General features: G+C 39.1%; 1 protein-coding gene across 2 annotated transcripts in view; it reads left to right on the top strand.

The window, feature by feature from the left end:
• Positions 1–19,503, top strand: part of Wdr70 (WD repeat domain 70) — a 227,894-nt gene that overhangs the window by 163,995 nt on the left and 44,396 nt on the right. For both annotated transcript variants that reach the window (XM_031360273.1, XM_031360272.1), the window contains exons 11-13: positions 11,439–11,538; positions 13,867–13,951; positions 15,346–15,484. In XM_031360273.1, coding sequence (XP_031216133.1) covers positions 11,439–11,538; positions 13,867–13,951; positions 15,346–15,484 — 324 coding nt within the window. The remainder of the gene's footprint in view (positions 1–11,438; positions 11,539–13,866; positions 13,952–15,345; positions 15,485–19,503) is intronic.

Raw genomic sequence — 19,503 nt, 5'->3', positions numbered from 1 at the left:
TATATATATATACATTTAGATATACATATATACATATACATACATATGCACATAGTTACAATTAATGAAAAAGGAGGCCATGAATTTGAACAGTAGTGGGAAGGGGTTCATGGGAGGACTTGAAGGGAGGAAAAGAAAGGTTGAAATGTTGAGCTTGTGTTATAATCTCAAAAATTAAAGAAAAAAGAAAGAGCTACTATTACTTTTACCTAGAATGCATTCTCCCTTTTCTGTACATAATTACTTGTGTACAGTCATTGTGGTTATCTGATTAAGCATGGCCCTAGAGGCTCATATATGTGAATGCTTGTTCAGCAGAGAGTAGAACTGTTTGAAAGAATTACAAGATGTAGCCTTGTTGGAGGAAGTGTTTCATTGGGGGTTGGGCTTTGAGGATTCAAAAGCCCAGTGCCTTATCTCTCTTTGCCCATGGATCATGAAGTAGCTTTAAGTTCCAATTCCAGTGCTTGCCTACCTGCTGCTAATGGACTAAACCTCCAAAACTGTAAGCAAGCCCCCAGCCAATTGATTTATAAGAGCAGCCTTGGTCATAGTGTCTCTTCTCAGCAGTAGAACAGTGACTAAGACACTAAATATTTTTCAGACCCTGCTTACAGGTGTCACCTTTGTAAAAAAATCCTTGCCCCTCAGGCAGAATTAGGCCACTTCTTCCTGTGTGTAATAGGCAGTTGTGTGAACCCCCTGGTTGTCATGCATCCATCTACCTCGTGGATTCTGCTAAGTAGATGCCCTCTTTAGCGTGGGCTTCAGAAGTGCTTAGGTACTCCACATGTTTGGAGAATGGATGAATTAATGTTTGATTTAATGAGTAATGCAGAAATTCACAAATGTTCAAAAGTTCTATTTATTTATTTTGGAGAATTTGTCCATTATCCATCCCCACAGCCACTTGTAACCCCTGGTTTATGTTCCATTTTATTTTAATAGAAAATTAAACATTTCAGTTTCAGTGTGCTCCTGATTTTCCAGAGACCGTTTCAAGGACAGTCTAAAGAGGGGTTTAACAGTGGCCTTTTCTTCTCATATCCCAGATCCCAAATGATCACATGGAGGTTTAGTACTTATTAATAAATGGCTAGGCCTTAAGCTAGGTTTGTTCCATGACTAGTTCATAACTGAGTCATCCAGTTTATACTGTTCTGTATCTGCCACATTGCTGGTTACCTCTCCTGAGTGTCATACAATCGACCTCCTCTGAGTCTGGATGGCAAATCTCATCTTACTCTTTGTCAGTGTTCCTCTCTGTCTTTGGGTAGCCCACCCTTCTAGTCTTCTAGTCTTGCCACAGCTCATTGTCCCCAGATTTGTATTGGCAGATGGTGCTTTTACACATAATATAAGAGATTACCCCTATAGAGGGACCTGGGTAGTCTTACCTTCGGGGCACTTGGTGCCTGATCTAAATAGATCCAGAAGGTTCTTGTTATAATCATCTTCTCTTCTACTAGTAGGAGGAAGCTTCACTGATCTGTGCACAATTCATTCATTAGGCTGCCTTCAGCTAGTTCTCAGAAAACAATTTAGGAGTCCCTTATATCATTTGTTTTTAGAATAAAGTGTATGGTGAATGTTTCCTGGGTAGCATATATGCAAATATTAAAATATCTGCCTTTGCAGACAGAAAACAGCTTGTTGATTCTTCTTAGGTGTTTGTAAAACAATATAACTGCACTGATGAGTAACAGCACTGATGTGTTTGTCTTGATCAATATACTACTAATCATGATAGTTTCCTATGAATATCTGTTATTGTGTAGTTTTAAAAGGTCTTAGTTGTTACTTTTGGCTTTCTCTGGAAAAGTTCAATCTTCAGATGTGGCATATTTGGCTCCTGGTTGTGTCCCTCTTCTTGATCGGCAGGTTTCCTCCCAGTCTGACTGGACTCAGGAGAGGAACAGCAATGCTGATCTTTCTTTTTTTATAAACACTGATCTCCTCATGGGAATGCCCCTAACAAATTCTTTTTTATTCTGATCAACTTCAGAAGGATATCATATCTAAATACCAGAACCACTGTAACATGAATTTCGGGGAAGAAACATTTGGTCCATTAAAAATCCCTCAAATTTGATAATTTTTGTTTATGTCTTAACAAACACAAAATATATTAAAATTTTCTGTTGTGATTTCTTTTTGAGCTATGTAGTATTTATAATTACATAGTATAATTTCCAAACATTTTGTTTTTTTATATTATTCTATTAATTGTTTAATTTTAATTCCTTTCTTGTTGATAATATATTTGGTAATATACTTTACAAAAATTTTGAGGGATAGTGATTCAGAAGTAGTCTGTCTGACTTAGTAAGTGCTCTGTTTATGTTTGGATCAGGTGTTTAATCTCTTCTGGTCTGTGAAGGCCTATATGTATGTCAGGTGAACCTGTTCAATGGTTTTAGCATGTCTACTATATCTCTACTGTTTTTATATCTAATATTTTATCAATTCCTGAGAAAAATATCAAAATCTAAAATATAACTGTAAACATGTTTATTTCTCCTTTTCTGTTTTTTCTATAGTCCAGGGCAGTCCTTAACAAAGAATGTAGAGACAGCAGAAAGTAAATGTCCTCTAGGCGAAAGATGAACCAAAGTGATGAGCTGGCGATAGATGCTGAAGAGATTTTTTGTTTAGATCTTGACTATGAATCCTAATAAGATTGATTTGTAGCCATTCTCAAAACATTTTTTGTTAATTCATAGAAGGCATAACCTTGCTTGCTATAATTAAAATGCTTTTGATCCATTCCTACATTTTTATTTTATAACTTCGTACTTATAAAAATAAGGTGTCTGTTTTTTCTTTTTCTTTTTGAGACAGAGTCTCTCTTTGTAGACCAGGCTATCCTGGAACTCAGAGATCCATCTGCCTCTGCCTCCTGAGTGCTGAGCTTAAGATGTGGTCCCCATACCTGGCTCTAATAAAATATCTTGGAAGATATCAAATGAAGACTGTTTTGTTTGTATTGCAGCATCTTTTGCTGTATGGAAATAAGGGAAATTTTCCTGTTAATTTTTGGAAGAACTTGTAAACCACCCATATCTTGAATGCCCAAAAGTTATAGATTCCCAAACATTTCTTCCATCTTTTTTCTTCTTCAAATTAAAATGTATATAAGACTACAATTTTATTTTATTTTTGTGTGTGTGTGTGTGTATGTGTGTGTGTATGTATGTGTGTGTATATGTGTGTGTGTATGTGTGTGTGTATGTGTGTGTGTATGTGTGTGTGTATGTGTGTATATGTGTGTATGTGTGTATGTGTGTGTGAGTGTGTATAAGTGTGTATGTGTGTGTGTATGTGTGTGTATGTGTGTGTGTATGTGTGTATGTGTGTGTATGTGTGTGTATGTGTGTGTATGTGTGTATAAGTGTGTGTGTATGTGTGTATGTGTGTGTATGTGTGTGTGTATGTGTGTGTATGTGTATGTGTGTGCGTATGTGTATGTGTGTGCGTATGTGTGTGTATGTGTGTGTGTATGTGTGTGTGTATGTGTGTGTATATGTGTGTGTATGTGTGTGTATGTGTGTGTATGTGTGTGTATGTGTATGTGTATGTGTGTGTATGTGTGTGTAAGTGTGTGTGTGTGTATGTGTGTATGTGTGTGTGTGTGTGTGTGTGTGTGTGTGTGTGTATGCAGTGAGGGTGTGGTTTGGGCTGAACAGAAGGATAATCATAACCGTTATTTCATATTTAAGAAGCTTCTCCCTTTTTTCTTTTCTCTCTCTCTCTCTCTTTACTTCTTATTTTTGAGATTATAATATAATTATAATAACATTTCTCCCTTGCCTTTCCTCCCTTCAGTGGTCTCCCATATACTCTTCTTAAGTTTACTTCAAATTCATGGCCTCTTCTTTCATTGTTACTGCATGCATATGTGAATATTTATGTACATATGTATTTCTAAATACCCCTGCCCCATCCATATGTTATTTGTATGCTTGTTTTCAGGACTGAGCATTTGGCATTGAACAACAATTATTGCACTCTTCCCAGGGAAAGACTACCCCCACTGCTCCCAGATTGCCACAGTTGCCTGTGATTCTTTGTAAGGTTGAAGTGTTTTGTAGATATGTCCAATTGGGCTAGCCTTCACAACTAGACATTCTCATTGGCTGTGGTTTTCTGTAAGAAGTTTTTAAACAGTTGAAAGATATTATTAAAAGACTTAGAAAAATGATATAAAGTCCTTGCTTCTCCAGGGCTCACACTCAAGCCCTCTCCTGGCCCACAGTGGGCATTTCTGACTTATTTCCTTGCGATCAGTTTCCCTTCTCTCAGCTTGCCTTTCTTAATCACAGCAAAGTGATCTTTTAAAATACTGATATTATCACATGGTTTGTCAACATCACCCACAGAGTGAAAATCCAAACTCTGTGAAAAGACTAATGAGGTCCCTGATGATGAGAATCCTACAGCTCTGTCTGTTTCCACCATACCGTGGAGTCCCACCCATGCTCCTACTAAAGAACTGTACTGTGTCATACATCAGAATCTTTTATATTTTTGATCTTTAAGTGTAGCAGTATTATCTGTACTCGTAGAATTTAACATTTTGAAGACCATGACTAAGCATCCTTATAAGGCTTGACCTGGCTTTTCTTTCCTGCTCTCCCAAGTCATCACCATTATACTGCAGTGGTAAAGTGTCCATTAAGTGTTGATTTTACTATATTTTGTGCAGACTGCTGTTATTTAATGTACTATTTATTCTAAAGCTACTATTTACTGTGCAGTTTTCTCTAAGTGTTTTTTAAAGCTCCTTGTTAGTAAGGAGCCGCTTTGCCTGTCTTGCCGCCTGTTGTACCCGGCGTACCTCACACACCCAAAGACTACACAGTGCTTGTACAGTGGGTGACTTTCAGAAAATGTTATTTGGTACTCCACTTAATGGACTTAGTATTATAGTTTAAAATCTAAATAATAAGTTTTGGAGTATATGTCTTTAATATTGACAACCTGAAAGCTTGGTTCTAGTTTTCAGCAGGGAAACTGCTGTAGCTAGTAACTTAATGAGCTAATCCATCTGAATACTTAGGTCTTTTCTTCATTTTGTCATAGTGCACAGGAGCAGCTCATCCATGCATTTCTTTTCTGTTCAAGTTGTAATGAATTAGAGAAAGTCTTTCATAGAATTTATAAGTAGCTTTCTTTCCCACCAGCTTTTCAGACCCCCTTTTATCTCTAGCTTGCAGAGAACTCTAAACTGCAGATCTTTTTCTTTAGTCCTATGCTCATAGCCTATACATTTTCCTTCCCATTCATCTATGGTTTCAGCCATCTTGATGGCCTCCAGCTTTACTAAATTCAGATTTTTTGTTCTTGGTTAGATTTCTTTAGCTTTCTTTCATCTAGCATCTATTTTGCACCTGTAACTGACAACAGTCTTCTCTGTGCCTAGAATACAGTCCCTGAGGATAAACATCATTGTACACTGGGACTGTTTATGTTAAAGGAGCCAGTCTTCCCCAGGCATCTGCTGCACAGGCTCAAAGAAGTTGTTCCAGCTATTGGCTGCCAGGGGAACGGAGGGTTGTCACAAAACAAACAGCCCCCCAACATCCTCAAGAAGCATTGACTTCATACCGCTGGAAAATAGGAATCAGGAAAGGACTGTACATTTCTGATGATTGACTTCTGGCTTGATTCCCTGTATCCCCATTTCGAGAGTAGACTTTTTTTTGTAGGAACCAGACCAGATTTTAGAAGGGCACACTTAAGCTTTAGTGTTGGTAAGCATGCAGATTTGAAATCTCTCTGGTCCCTGCCAGGTTGCTCGTAGCCTAGCTGGATTGTGCTCTCTTTGGAAGCATGGTTTTTTGACTGACTTTGATAAGGTTGACTCCCCAGCATCCTCCTCTCCCTGGCGCCACAGGGCCGGCCACCCGCCTTCTCTCTTCCTTCTCCCGCCCCCACTTCTCTACCACCTCACTATTCCTCACTTGAACTGACTGCCAGAGTTCACAGACAGCTGGGCAGAGAGTGGCTAAGTCGCCCAGCTGCCCGGGAAGCTTGGCGGCCAGACTGAGGGAAGGAAGCATCGGCTCTCTTTGAAGGTCGGCTGCCAGTGAATCTCAGGCAGCTGGACTTCAAAGGGGGCACCGACGGGCTTTCCCTCCTGTCTAGGCAGGTCATTCCATGGCACTGTGCTTCCGGCGTTGGCATGGTGGTTTTCAAGTTCCCCTTCAATTAAAGAGCTGAATTGGAAGCCACCCTTATGTTCACATTTGTATTTGTGAGAAGTAGCCAGTCTAAGTTCCCACCCCAACTGAAGAACTAAAGGAGAAATGATAATAAATATTCCACACAGTGGGATTTCCTTATTGTCAGCCTCTGTTTTCTGTTATTTGCCAACTTTTAAGTTACTTTAGAGACTTTTCATGTGATCTTGAGTAAATTCTTAGCAGTGCTTGCTTATGGACCACATTTACATAGACCTGTGAGTGGTACTTTTATTGGTTTCTAGAAAGGGGTGCAGTGTTCACTGGGCCACACTTTATTCTTACTGCATCTCTCTACTTTTCACCTACCAATCCTCTTGGGTGTTCCAAGAGAGAAAGAGCCTAGTAAGGGACCAGTAGGGTGCTGCCCAAACAGTCCAGATCCACATTAGTTGCAACTGAATGTCAGGAGGAGCGGACCCAGGACAGCTAGTCCTACCTCATTGTGCATCCCATTCTCTCTTTGGCAGCTAGTAATGACAGCACCTACAGCACTGATGAGGAAATGCAAAGGGTGAACAGGTTTAATAGACACCAGTGTGTAGCTCACAGTAAACCCCACCAGTAAATGCTTGCTACCGAGCTACTATCATGTTTTAGCTCCCAGAAGAAGCGGGGAAATGGGGGAGGGAACAAGTGGCTGTGTATGTTGTTCTTGTTGTTTGTTTTATTTTCTCTGCTTGGATAAGAGACAGTTAGTTTCTACCTTGGACTGATTAATGTGTAGTAGTGTAAAGTGATGTATTACATAGTTTGAAGGAGGAACAGTTATTCCATGTTACCAGTATCCTGCTACACAGCTTGTCCTGGGGCTATAAAGTGGCTAGTTTCACTAGGGGCTATTAACGATTGTACTGTCCTATGGATACTCAAAGAAGGAAACATGACAGCTTTGCAAAATGTAGATATTTGAGTGAATGGCTTATCTCCTGGAGCCAAAGACAAGTGTTTGACTTTTTGCTCTGACAGTTTCTTGTCATGTATGTATGGGTATGGGTAAGTCTTCTTTGGCCATGTATGTATGGCCAAATGAGATAATTATGTGTAATTCAGAAAGGAGGAAATTAGCGAATGTAGTGTTGCTGTCCCAAGTAGCAATGTGTTTGATAAATGTAGCTGCTGTTATTATCATCATACTTTTTGTTATTATTGCCACCCCCAGTATAACAAATTAAGATTATTTCTAAATTACAAGGGGTACCTTCATTTGGACTAACAGTGATCTAGTAAGCATAGGGCTTTTCCTTAAAGATTATATGTTTTTTAATCCACAAATCAGCTAGTTTGGGGCCAAATCTAGTTTGCTATCTCCTTCTGTGGATGCTCTTTTGAGGGGTTTTGGTTTTTGACATGTATCTGTGTCTGTTTATCCATGTACCTGTGTCTGTCTGTGCTACTCAACACTTCTGCTGACAGTATCTTCCTTGTGACAGTATCTGTAAAGTTCTCAAAGTCTAAAATAGTTACTATTTGGTCCTTTCCAGCAAAGTCCACAAACCTTGCTCAAGATGCATGTTTCCCACGTAAGGACCAGAGAGTATTAGTTCCGTCCATGCTGGTGCATGTTATCTGAAAAAATAGTTCCATAGTCAAACTTAGGGGAATGTTAAAGAGGTTGATTTATTCCAGGACGGTTACTTAAAAGACTCTGGCTTTTAATATACTGATGTGTATTGTGAATCTTCAAGGCAAGGCCATGGTATGCAAATAAACTCTAGTTTCCCAGGCTTACTTGGCCGTGGCCCTCCAATATGATGATATTACACACAACATTCTCTGGGAAACCCTCTTCTTGAACTGTCTCTGGAAGGATGTTCTTAAATCATTCCTCTTAGTGATTTAAGTGATATGCTCATTTGGAGACCTGTAGAAGATTCTGTAATTCTGTGTTGGTTTTCCCATTTTTTTCTAATCAAAATTGTATTTGCTTAAAATCAGAACAGTTAAACATCCATGTCAGATATTTAATCTAATCAGACATCTTCAACTTAAATGATTCTGTATGATATCTCAAGATTATGAGGCAGAGTCTCAAAGTCCAAGAAAAGATAAGCTGTTTCACTTCACACCTTCTTGAAAAATTAAAAGTACAAAGCCTTTGTGGGTTTTTTTCCCACCCACATTTCTAAAGCATAAATCTTGAGCACCTAACTGGTATACCAACTGATCTCAGCTAGGGTTTATAAGAGAGCAGATTAATGTGAAGGTAACTTTTGCCCTAGCCTTAAGGGGCTTGTTTTATAGACTAAAGTAAACACCTTGAATTTCAAGTTGCAAGCACACAGGGAGCCAAAAGATTCCAGAGTACTGGCGTCATATTCTGCCTGTGACTCACATATCTCAGTGGCTGAGCTTTCTCCTGCAGCTGCAGCTTCCAGCTGGCCACCAGATAGAGCCCTAGGTAGTCATACACTGCAGTCACGTGATCTGAGATGACCGAACAGGCATATCATTGCAACATAGCCTGTTTGTGAATGAAAGCTGGACTGTCCCTTTGCCAAACACAGATGGAAAATAAATGCTAAATCGTACTGGTTGCTGTGGGGCTGTGACGGTTACAGCAGTGACCCTGAACTAAGAGTTAGAACCTTGCTGGGAAGTACAGTCCCGCTCATAAATATGTCCCTGTCTATGTGTGAGCTCCTCATCAGTGGCTCAGGGTCAGTACTTAAGCATTCTGTCACACTTCATACCTGATGGACTTAAAATTAGTAAATGCTGCATAGAACAGAGGCCATACATGTGTTCCCACTGGTTCCAACTGGTTCATCATTTCAAGAAATCTCATGTCTCACCTTTAGTTCTTTGCTGTATGTGCAAAGGATTCTCAATAAATATTATTGCATTGTAAGTATGGATCCTAAATTCTTCATTATTTCATTTTACAGATTATGGAATAATAAATGGACTGTTAGGTGTCCTCCATTGTTGGTTATGATCATTTGATGGACAGACGTAGCACTTATCCGTGGGTGCTGGAACCCAAAGTTCCATCCTTGTGTTTCAGCCACAGTCACTTATCTCCCATGTCCTCTCTGCAGCACCATTACTGTCTTTTATCTCTAAATCATTTCTTTAAAAGAAAGGAAAGAAAAAAGGAGTTGTGAATGTGAGGAGGAAATGTTTGATCTCTAATTTTCATTCTCAATTTGATTGGATTAAGAAATTAATTAGTGAGGCACATTTTGGGGTATCTCAGAGGGCGGGCCTTCCCAGATAGGATGAACTGAGCCACCAAGATTGAATGTGAGCATAAGACTGAATGAAAGGGTTAAAAAACGATAAAACCAGTTGATATTGTCCTGCCTTTTATGGTCATCTTCCCAGATGTGAGCAAACTTCTAGAGACACACCCGTGAAGTGCCTCACCTTTGAGCTGCTCCTGCTGCCATGAGCTTCTGTGCCATGATGGGCTGTAATCTTAAATTATGAGCTAAGACAAATCCTCCCTTGCCTAAGTTGCTTCCTGTTAGAGATTTGATCATAGCCATAGGTAACTAAAAGAGAAGGGAAAATAGACAGGAAAAACATCATGGTATTGAACAGTTATCTCTATTTGAAGAACTTGGAAACTTGGACAACTGTCGAGTTGTTTCCATGCTCAAAAGTTCATGTGCTCAAAATCTCTTTGGCTCTGTGAAAGTAAGTACCATGATGTGGGTTAAGGTACTGCATTCTAAGAGTCTCATTGGGGTCACCAGAGCTCACATGTATTGCCTGGGAAAGAAATAATTGACCTCTGACTCACTTGAAAGAAAAGGTCAGAAATACAGGGGAAAGTTTATCTATTACCATAAACAAAACCATGTATGGTAGTCCTTCCATGTCTTCGAATGAGCTGTCTCCAAGCAGTCTCTTCTCTCACTTTTTAATCATCCGTATTACATTGTGTTAACCTGATATCAAAGAATGTATAGGAGAAATGGCTATAATAATTGGAAATAAACTACAACGTCTAGAGACAGTGGTTATCTGAAGCTAACCATGGTCAGAGTTAACAAACATTGCTAGAGTGAATCCTTACTCCCATAGGTAGGCACAAAACGGGCAAAAGAAGGGTGCCATGGTTATTTAAAGTACGAGGCATACTGAAGTACAGTTAAGTTGATCTGAAGGGAAACAGGACTAACTTATGATCAATATTGTTTGGTAGAATGTTGAATTCTGAGAATATTGTGTTTTATTACCTTTTAGGAATTAGTACCTACTTTAGTTTTCTTAAGCTTGTGGCTCCAATACAAGACAGGGAGCTAGCTAGTAGGTTCAGTGTGATTTGATATCTTAATAAGTCGGAGTGAATGGTGGAAAGGCATAGGTGTGTATCTTAAAGGTGTGTAAACTGCTAAGTAGAATGAGCAGCCTGGCCAGGTTCATACTTGAGGCTAGTAAGCCTGCAAACCATCCTGGCTCTAGAACCAGTGCTTGCTAATTTTCCCCATTTTCACTTCTCTAATTTATTTAGATTTCTCTACTTAAAGTATTTGATTCCATGCCTCCTATTTATTTTTAGCATTTTGAGAGCTTTTTGTCCTTTGAATTTTTGGTTTTGTTTTTTTGTTTTGTTTTTCAAACAGGGTCTCACTCAACTAGTGAGTGAGGCCTCAGTCTCCTAAATTCTAGGGGGACAGACACCGAGCTCTAGAAGCTACTGGATGGAAACTCACTCATGCCACCATGATTGAGACATTCAGAATATGTTTAAGACTGTCAACGATACTGTAGATATGGTGCTAGGACATTCTAAGCATTATGTGAGACACTGTCCTTACTATTGCCACCACCACCATCTAGAGTAAATAGGCACACTAGCTAGTCCAAGGGCTACAACTGTGTGCACCATGTCTGGAATATACTAAGAATAAAATGAACATTTTGTATTAAATGAGTAATAGGGTTCTTTGATATTTTATTTACATATCTCTCAGATAATGTGGGGAATGATCCCAATAGCTTCACAAGCATAATACAAAAATAGTTGTTATTTTATGTTACTTGGGCCTTGCTTAAAAAAAAAAAAGGTGTCCTTCTAGGACTTATCTCTTCTTTTTGTAAAGCAAGTAAAATTTGTTAAAGCCTGTTAGATTTTTTAAAGGAACAAAACTATAATCAGGTGAAATTAGTATTTCACCTAAGATGTATAATTACTCTCATCTGAATATAAAAAGATGATAACACTTTGCTCGTGTTTACTCACAGGTTCACCCTAAATTCCACTATAAACAGGCTCACGACCCTGGCACAGACACTTCTTGTGTGGCTTTTTCCTATGATGGTAATGTCCTTGCTTCTCGGGGAGGTAGGTAAACAGCTCTTCCTGTGTGTTCCTGTATATAAGAAGATAATTTTAACTCTTAACAAATGTCACACTAATGTCTCAAGGCTTAGTGGGACTGTGTTTTTGTTAATGTACCTTTGTCAATATGATGATGATGATGATGATGATGATGATGATTATTATTATTAAAATGTGCTTTCAACTTGGCAACATTGTCTGCAACAAAAGTTACTAATTGGACTTGCAAGATGGCTCAGCAATTAAAGTGCTTGCTGTTAAGCCTGTTAACCAAGGTCATTCAGTTCTTAGAGCTCGTGTGATGGAAGGAGAAGGCAACTCCACAAAGTTGTCCTTGACTTCCACATGCAGGCGTAAGCATGGTCTTATACATGCATGCAATAAATAAATAAGTGCATATATGCATAAAGAAACAAATATAAAGAATTACCGATTAAAATTGATAAATTATGTTTTTTTTCATTTAGATTTTCTTTAACATCCAATTCAATAGGAATTTGGTCTTTGTTTTTATCTTTGGAATTTTGCAAATGATCATCCACATCTTTTATTCTCTGTATATACATCCTTGGCAAGCACACTACCACTGACTCACGTCTGTAAACTATGGTTTCTTTGAGTCAGGGTCTTTACAAGTAGCTCAGCTGAGAACTCAATAGGCTGGCCTCAAACTCTTGATTCCCTTGTTTCCTTCAATTGCTGGTTGCTATACAAATGTATATCCACCTGCCCAGCTACATTCCTTTATTTTTTCTCTCCTGCTCTATCATTCTCTGCCTGGTATTTCAAATTCTCTATTTGTTGACCATTGATGTGAGCCCCTCTTCTGAGTTTAAATGCTAATACAGTTTAGTATTGCAGGCAGAATTTCTAGCATCTAACTGCTATGTTTTATTCTATGTTACTGAATTACCAACTTACATATACTCATCTGGTTGCATGTTGGTTGTTCCTGGTGTTTGCTATATCCATTTCACATGGGTAAGACAGTGTGTTAATAGAGGGGGGTGAATAACAACTGGGGCAGCCTGTGAACGTTACAGTGTAGGGCATGGCGGAGGATCTTTCTGTGAACTCACTTGTGACAAATGGTAACATTCCAAAAGAGAATTTTATGAAGTTCTTAGGGTACAAAGTTGTGAGTTCAGCAAGTTATGGATTAGTCCCTGCCCAAAGTCAGGTTTCAAAGAAGAGTCCCTGGGGACAGAAGCAGTTTCTTAACTCCCCATTCTCAGTTACAGCTGGTGCTGAGTCCTCATTGGCCCCAAAGGCCTGAGGCCAGGCTTAGGCTATGGCACTGGGGACAAAGACAGCAAAGACATTACCTGAGCTTGGCTCTTGTTCTAGTCAGGGGTTTGTGAGTAGCTCTATAGAAATATAAAAACAGTATTCTTTTTTTTTTATTATTAGATGTTTTCTTTATTTACGATATCTCTTTTCCCAGGATCCCCTCCAAAAGAAAAAAGAAAAAATAAATAAAATAAAAAACCAAAAACTAAAACAAACCCGTTTCCTCCCCCTGCTCACCAACCCACTCTCTCCCGCTTCCTGGCCCTGGCATTCCCCTACACTGGGGCATAGAACCTTCACAGGGCCAAGGGCCTCTCCTCCCATTGATGACAGACTTGGCCATCCTCTGCTATACATATGCTGCTGTAGCCGTTAGTCCCACTATGTGTACTTTTTGGTTGGTATTTTAGTGCCTGGGAGCTCTGAGGGTAGTAGTTAAAAACAGTATTCTTAAAAGAATATTCATTACTCTTTAAAAAGCACGAGAAGTTGTACTTTCTCAGCAAAATGAAGAGTAGTAGCCACAAGTAGGATTTCTCTGTGGAGCAAGGAATACCATGGCCTCGATCAGTAGTGTTGATGGAGCATTCTACCCACATACTAGGGGGAAAATAATCTGTTGTGAGCTGAACTATTTTCAGTCCTGCTGGTTCTGAAATTAAGGCCTCCCAAGAAAGCAGGTTATATTCAGCATAGCGCGGGGAGCTACCATGTGCTCCAATACAGTGCTTTGGTGTACGTTCTCCAGAGTTGTGGACAGATGCTAATCAATCTGGAAAGTAATTGCTGGGAGGATAACTTACTATCAGATAATTTTATACTATCTTTGCAACTGTTACTGCATTTTCAAACTCCCTAAACAATTAAAAGAAGAAATGTGCTTAGGTATATGGGGCTCTCCGTCCTTGCCCTCTCTCTGTTTTTCTTTACTTCTTTCCATCCCCCTTCTGTATAGTTATATACTATTGGGCAAACCTTAAGCTGGCACTAGAGCTTTTGTACAAAATTCACTTGTCTTTTTTCTCTTTTATCCTCAACTAGGTGATGATACATTAAAATTATGGGATGTCCGGCAATTTAATAAGCCATTATTTTCAGCATCAGACCTTCCTACCTTGTTCCCAATGTAAGTTGTATTATCTTTTCTAAGTTTTTAATGTGTGTGTGTGAATGTTTTGCCTGTATTTATGCCTGTGTACCACATGTGTGCCTGGTACCTGAGGAGGCCAGAGGAGGGCGTTAGACCCCTGGGACTGGAGTTATAGATGGTTGTGAGCTATCCTATGGGTACTGAGAATTGAGTTTGGGTCCTCTGGAAGAGCAGCCAGTGCTTTTAAACATTGAATTATCTCTCCAGCCCCACAAGTAGGAAATATTTGTTATTTAGTTACCATAAGAGAGTGGAAAAGAAATTGCTTTAATGTTACCTTGCATTGAGCATTTTATGTTTTCTAGGGAAGGGTTTGAGAAGTTTTTTTTTTTTTTTTTTTTAGGGGCAAATGAAGTCCATTTGTCCATGATTTTGTGTATATTTGTTATGTGTACACAGAGGTCCTCTTGTCATTCACTCTGTCTTGTCTGGAATGGCCAAACACTCTATCTCCAGTCTACTAAGTTTGGCAACTGAAGCTTTCAGAGATTATTGTGAGACAGCTGAGGTGGGATTTAACATCTAAGTCCTATAATTGGTGCCTAGGAAACGGTTTCTATTTTGGAAGAAGCGAAACTTTACATCTGTGTTAAATAATGACCACGAGGGAGGGTATGAAGGTAGTAGAAACATCAAATCCGACACACTGTGTGATAGCAGCACGCCCACTCCAGCATAGCCACTGCCTGTGGTATTGTCGGCTGGTAAGAAACCCAGCAACAACCCATAGCCTAGAATAGACTCAAGAGCCTTTGAGCCATCACACCTGCTAAAACAGTGCAGACTACATAACTTCTTTGAATAAAATGTAGATGGTTCACAATTAAGTGGCCAAGGCTCCTAAAATGAAGCTGTGGCCTCAAAGACACCAGCTTGTTCCTCACAGTGCAGTTTTCTTCTGTTGAAGGGCTTGACTTGATATCATTGATTTTTGGAAAGTGATTGTGGTGATGGAGGAAGTACAGGTAGTCCTTAAGAGTGGCCAGGACTTTATCAGATATATCTGTCTGTCTGTCCCCTGGATTGAACATTTCTCATGCTTGTTTTACATTAAAACATGTCATAATGTGGAAGCTAAGAGCAAAGATTCCGCAGTCATACTACCTACATTTGAGCCCCAGAAGTATCCTCCTGCGTGCCACTGTGCAAGGCTTATTTAACTTATCTATCTAGCTTTCTCATTAGTACGTGAGGAGACACCAACTTCATAACATTGTTGTGATGACCCAGCCAGTTATTTAAAATGCTGATGTCTACTATTAGGCATTAGCTCTTTGGTGGGGATGTTTGTGTGTTTTTAATTTACTCATTATTGCTGCAGTGCTGTTTTAGAGCCACGAGTTTATACTTACCAGCTCTTCTGTGTGTAGGACCGACTGCTGTTTCAGTCCTGACGATAAACTCATAGTTACCGGTACCTCTGTTCAAAGGGGATGTGGCAGTGGCAAACTTGTCTTCTTTGAGCGCAGGACTTTCCAAAGGGTGTATGAAATCCACATCACAGATGCGGTATGTATCTTCTTTTCCTTCCTAGTCTTGAGATTGAAATGAAGTTTGCACCTGATGTTTGTTTTGTTTTGCTTTCAATAGAACATAAACTCTGGCCTTTACAGTCTAGTGGTAGTTTCTCTTTTTCTCTCCATAAGACTTTCTAGGGCCTTGTAGACTGGCTGATCTACAACCATCCCCTTCCCCAGCTCAATGCTTTCCACTAGCTCAGACTTTAGTTAATCACGGATGAGATTGGTGGTCATGCAGTACATAGGAGGAGTTGCTCACATCTTGTGTGTTTCTAAGCAATTGTGAAAGCTTATGCCCTTTGACAGAAGGGAGTTCATCTTTAAAACTTTGAAAGGATCCTGCATGTATGTGAAGGTCAGAGCAGTAAGAAAAGGCTTACCAGCCAGTGAACTTAATAGCTTTGAGTATTTGGATGCTTAAAACATTTATATTTAAATCTGACACTTTTTTTAAAAAAGACCCAGAACCTCTGGTTTTCTGTGCATACTTACATGAATACTAAAATATTATCATTTCTTCATTTGTTCATTCATTCATTCGTGTGCATCCTAAAACTGGAGCCATTGTGGACTGGAGTAGTAATGACGGCTCCAAGAAGAACTTTACATTCTTTGAAGGTATATCTTATTATTTAGATGGTAAAGCAGACCATCGTAATTTTCTGAGTGTGAAACAGAGCAGTTAATGTCTGTGTCACTTTTCTTTGGCTCAGACCTTAGTAACACTTGGCTCCCACAGTGCTCTGTGACTCCTTCTCCAATTCTCCAGCTCTTTGTAAACAGTTGAGACACACACTTAAGTGTCTTGGACAGTCGAACAACTGCGCTGAATCACCAGCACAAAGCTCGTGTCTCTAATGTCTGGTGTTTCTATAGTGTGTAGGTCCCAGTTTGCAGCCATGCTAGGCTTTGAATGTTACAAGCAAAGAGACAGATTCTAGATGTGTATTCAGGTTTCATGGAGTCCAATATCGTGACATAATTTGAAACTTGCTAATGCTTATGATACAGTTTTAGGAGTATATCTGAAAGCCAACAGAAAACACTAGAATCAGAGATAATTAATTCCATCAACTTTAATCTCAAAAAGTAAAACTTCAGTACTCATGTATGAAATTCTCAAAAAAAATCTTAAAATGTAAAATTATTATTATAGTTGAGTGTTTCTGATGTAGCCAACTTAAGTGACTGCATTTTAAATATTATTCTTGGTATGGTGTTTTTTATTCTAAGTAAGTTGAAATATAAGTAAATTAGGGAAATGCAGGTAGGGTTAGCTGTGTTGGGCTCCATTTGCTTATTGGAAGAGCATGCTGTCCTCCAGTGTTCTCCCTGCTGCCTGTCCCTCTGTGGGACTTTCATCACCTTATGCTATGTACTTATTTGTGCTTCATGTGTTCAACAAGGTTATGAATCACATGCATGTAGAAACATTGTTTTTCTCACTGCAGAGTCCTCGGGGTCTGCTGCATAGATAACTTTTGAAAGTACAATCATGCATAATGTAAAACAAAGTTGTATCTTTAAGGAGTAAAACCGGACAAAGGCAACTAGAATTAGGAATATTGAATTGGACTCAAATATAATAAATTATTTTATTTTGTGGCCTTTTTTTTTCTTCAAAAAACCAGGAATGACACATTTGGACCAGAGTTGTTTACTCTTATTGAAATGGGAGGGTTAGATTTATAAGATTGGTGAACATTTGTATATGAAATGGTTTTCTCCGTAGTTTAATTTTCTCTTATGTGCATTGGTATGAGGGTATCAGATTCCATGGAACTGGAGTTAGGCAGTTGTGAGCTGCCATATTGGTGCTGGGAATTTAACCTGGGTCCTCTGGAAGAGTAGCCAAGCCATCTCTCCAGCCCCTGAAATGAGGTTTCTTTTTTTTTTTGGTTTTTCGAGACAGGGTTTCTCTGTGTTGCCCTGGCTGTCCTGGAACTCACTCTGTAGACCAGGCTGGCCTCGAACTCAGAAATCCGCCTGCCTCTGCCTCCCAAGTGCTGGGATTAAAGGCGTGCGCCACCACCGCCCGGCATGAGGTTTCTTACTAGGAACCTTAGTGAATGTTCTCTGAGATAATAATCTTGGAGCCGGGGATATAGCACAGTTAGTGGGGTGTCTTTATAGATGCATGAATCCTTGGCTTTAGTACCTAGGACTGAATAGTATAAACAGGATATGGTAGTGAATACCTATGATTCCAGCACTTGATTTCGAGGTGAAGGTAGGAAGGCCAGGAGTTCAAGGATATCCTCAGTAGTACATGGACTTTGAGGCCAGTCTGGGCTACATGAAACCCTGCTGCCAAAACATTAATGTTTTCTACCTATACCTGTATTCTTAGGAAAGACACTGAGCACTATTGTTTATCTGAAAAATTTTAAGTTTTTATCATATTTTGTGTATAGGTTCTTACTACAGATAAACAGATTAGATTAGGGCATAAGAAAATGTATGTACAGTTTTAGGAAAGTCATTTATAACTCATAGTGAAATGTTGGTTCCTGATGGATTTGATGGAAAAGGCTGATGGATTTAATAGAAGATTGAAATGATTACCCTTAAGTAATAGCATACACAAGAGGAGTGAGTAAACTGAGAGACATTAACAAGGAAAAGGTTCCTTAAGTAAAGTATACATTGTGATGAGTTATGTTGGAAGAGCTAAGAAACAGTTTTTCAGAACAGTTTGAATAGACAGACGGAGAGAGACATAGAGACCAGGACAAACCCACACAGCTTGGAAAGAAAGGCCTTTTAAAATCATTGATTGAGTGGTGGTGAGGGGGCTGTCGTTAATACCAAACAGCTTAGTTGTCTGTTTATGTAGTAGAACGTTAGGCTAATGGGGCTTTAAACTGCCTTGTGACCTGTTGCTTCAAGTTTTGTCTCCTTGGAATTTAAGAAAACACATCCCTTGGAATAGATAATAGAGTGAGCTCTTGGCTAGAAGACCCAAGACAGAGTGGAGACCACTTCTCTTATTGCATGGTGGGTTTGTCATTAAAAACTCCCAACAGGGGAAGAGGTATGAGATTTAGAACAGTTGGAAGGTAGACTGGGAGGGGAATAAAATCTGGAGTGTAAAATAAATAAATAAATGAATAAATAAATAAATGAAAGAAAGTAAAAAAATTTAAGTTGATAAACTCTCCCAATTACTAATATGAATAAATATTATAACACATTAACCAAAAAACCAACAGTCACTATTCGTTTAGTAACACCTTTATTCAGTATAGTGAGGAGCTTCTTGTTGAGTTTTGCTTTTCATAAAAGACTGCATCTGATGTCTTAGTGCTAACTATTGGTACTAGTCATGAGTACATAGGCAGTGGCACTTAGTGTCTGCCCTAGGTATGTCCATTCACCTTACTGAAGCATGATTGCTTTTCTTCCAGTGCCTTCTCCTAAAGCAGAATAAACTCTTAAGTAGGTATAGTCTAGGACAGGAAGCTCAACATATGATGTGGACCCAAGTATTTACAACCAAGAGATGTTGATCTGTGCAATTGAAATCTTACTGATTAAAATGTGGTCTAAAATCTTTGCCCAAAATGAGCCTTGTAAAATACAGCAGGTGCAGGCCAGCTAGGTGGCTCAGTGGATTAGAGCACTTACTACACAAGCCGTGACCCGAGTTCAGTTCCTGGACCCCACATAAAGTTGCAAGGAGAGAATGGAATCCACAAATTATTTCTTGATGTCCACATGCACTCCATGGTCTATCATGTGTACATAGCCACCACAACAATAATGATAAAAGTAAATGTGTTTCATTTGAAAAATTAAAAAAAATCTTATTTTACCTCTATTCTTGTCATGCCATAGTTGAATATTTTTTTTCTGTACTTGGTGTGGACTCACCATAGAGACTGAGATCCTTTAGCAGGAATGCACACATTTAGCTTTACTGTTTCATTCCATTCAATAACTTGTGCACATATTTGCAGTGCAGGTTCAGTTATTTTTGGCTTCCTTTTGTGGTTCAATTATGTGCTC

Source organism: Mastomys coucha, unplaced genomic scaffold, assembly GCF_008632895.1.
Source record: "Mastomys coucha isolate ucsf_1 unplaced genomic scaffold, UCSF_Mcou_1 pScaffold8, whole genome shotgun sequence".
In the NCBI taxonomy this organism is placed as follows: Eukaryota; Metazoa; Chordata; class Mammalia; order Rodentia; family Muridae; genus Mastomys; species Mastomys coucha.
The sequence above is the reverse complement of the archived record's forward strand: the minus strand, read 5'-3'. Positions and strand labels throughout refer to the sequence as shown.